The 1873-nt window shown below is 38.7% G+C and overlaps 1 protein-coding gene across 1 annotated transcript in view; it reads right to left on the bottom strand.

Annotated features, from left to right (window-relative positions):
- LOC113777201 (F-box protein At5g07610-like) overlaps window positions 1-921 on the bottom strand; it is an 8016-nt gene extending 7095 nt beyond the window's left edge. Inside the window, exon 1 of the mRNA XM_027322235.1 lies at window positions 5-921. Coding sequence (XP_027178036.1) covers window positions 5-915 — 911 coding nt within the window. The 5' untranslated portion in view covers window positions 916-921. The remainder of the gene's footprint in view (window positions 1-4) is intronic.
- Between the last annotated feature and the right edge of the window lie 952 nt (window positions 922-1873).

The following is a 1873-nucleotide window of genomic DNA, read 5'->3' as shown; positions in this document are numbered from 1 at the left end:
CCACTGGTCATCAGGAATCAAAGGACTTGGCATTGGCTTGAACCTCTCACTCCACAAATCAAAGCACAAAAAATCCCCATCAGCATTCGCCCAATGCATAGCATCATCCAAATAAGCCCCATACTTGAAAAGAACATTTATACTATTGAACATGGAACTCAAGTTGTCATCCTCGTCAAGCTCCTCATCCCACTCAAAATCAAACTCATAGGACTCATCTGTCTCCTTCCAAACCCCAGTCTCCGAGGAGTACAATGAAAACCGGAGTACAATCTCCGGCAACCTCATCCAAACGCATAAAATTTTGTAGTGGTCGGGTTTTAAAGGATCGAAAGCCAAACTCAAATCCCTAATTGAATGGCGATCCTCGGGCGAATCCGGAAGCTGAATAAACCGACTCTGATTGGTAGTAGGATTATACATAAAAAATTTTGTGCTTTCATCATCGTACGGGTCCAAACAGATCAACCCATTACAGGAGTGAATCCGCCATGGAAAACCCTCCCTTCGATTGCTCAAATTAGAAGTTATAACACGCATGGAATTGACATCTTCCAAACTATTGCTAAGACAAAGGAAATTGAACTCAGGAACCCAACAAAATACCCGGTAAAAGAAGAGGTTGGTGGCGGCGGCGGAGGAGGTGGGATTGCGGCGGGCGTGAAGGCGGCGGAAATTGGGCCTGGAAATGATTGAGAGCCATAGTTTGGAGACGCATTGCAAGCGCAGGAGGGATTTTGGTGGTAAGCAGAGTAGAATTTCGGTTAAGAGGTCTTCGTTGTTGATGATGGACAGGGTTGATGGAGATGGTGGCGGCGGCAGTGGTGAGACGGCGGAATGAAGTGGGGTGGTGCCGGAGATTTTCGAGGTATAATGGGTGAGACGAAGTTGGGGTTTGTCTTCTTCGTCCGCCATGGTAAATGATTCGAAGGCTGAAGCAAAAGAACGAAATGATGATATTAGTATAGGGTATATCACTCGTACCTGGTTTCAGAGTTATGGATCATAATCTTACTGGGCTCTTGGCATATCTAGGAAGCATGGAAAGCCCATCTGTAACCTTTACGATGTCAGTTTGGCCCTTTCATGCAGCATTACGTTTTCCTCCACGCTAGTACAAAGCGATAAGTGTGATTGTCTATTCATCCCGACCATTGTACGTTAGAACGTTCGGACTAGGCTTCTCTTCATTGTGTTAAAGAGAACGTCAGTCCATTACACTCGAATAAAATTAATTTAAAAATTATTTTTGAAAATCAACACAGTTCATAATATATTTCATTGCTTATACTAGTTATACATGAATAAAGTTTCGTATGAAATTGATCAAGTTTTGTCGCCTGATTAATTATTGCAAAATTTTCATAATTTTAATCCATTTTTTATTTTCAAATGTTTCGTGTAAATTTAATATCAAAATATTTTTAAAACAATATCATTTTTTAGTATGTTGATCTAGAGATCAAAAGAAAATTAATGACTCAGTTACGTGATTTTATAACATTATATAAATAAATGAAGAGGCCAATGGAGAGAAATCTAATGGAGAGGATCTTAACCCTAGAACGTTCATCCTACTTCAAGATTGAATGATACATTGGAACATTTATCACTCCCTTCAAGATTCATTATTCATTGTTACATTGGTCTTCCAAGATGATACATTAAGGGTCTGTTTGGTTGGAAGTAAAATGTTTTCCTTGGGAAAATATTTTCCGTGGAAGTAATTTTCCATGAAAATCATTTCCCTTTCATCATTTTCAGGTGTTTGGTTAGCTTATTGAAAATATTTTCTTACTTCATTTTTCTGGTGTTTGTTTAACTTTTGAAATATTTTCACTTTTATCTCTATTTTTACTTTCTACACATTATA

Source organism: Coffea eugenioides, chromosome 7 (assembly GCF_003713205.1).
Source record: "Coffea eugenioides isolate CCC68of chromosome 7, Ceug_1.0, whole genome shotgun sequence".
Lineage (NCBI taxonomy): Eukaryota > Viridiplantae > Streptophyta > Magnoliopsida > Gentianales > Rubiaceae > Coffea > Coffea eugenioides.
Note: the sequence above shows the minus strand (reverse complement) of the source record. Positions and strands in the feature narration are given on the sequence as shown.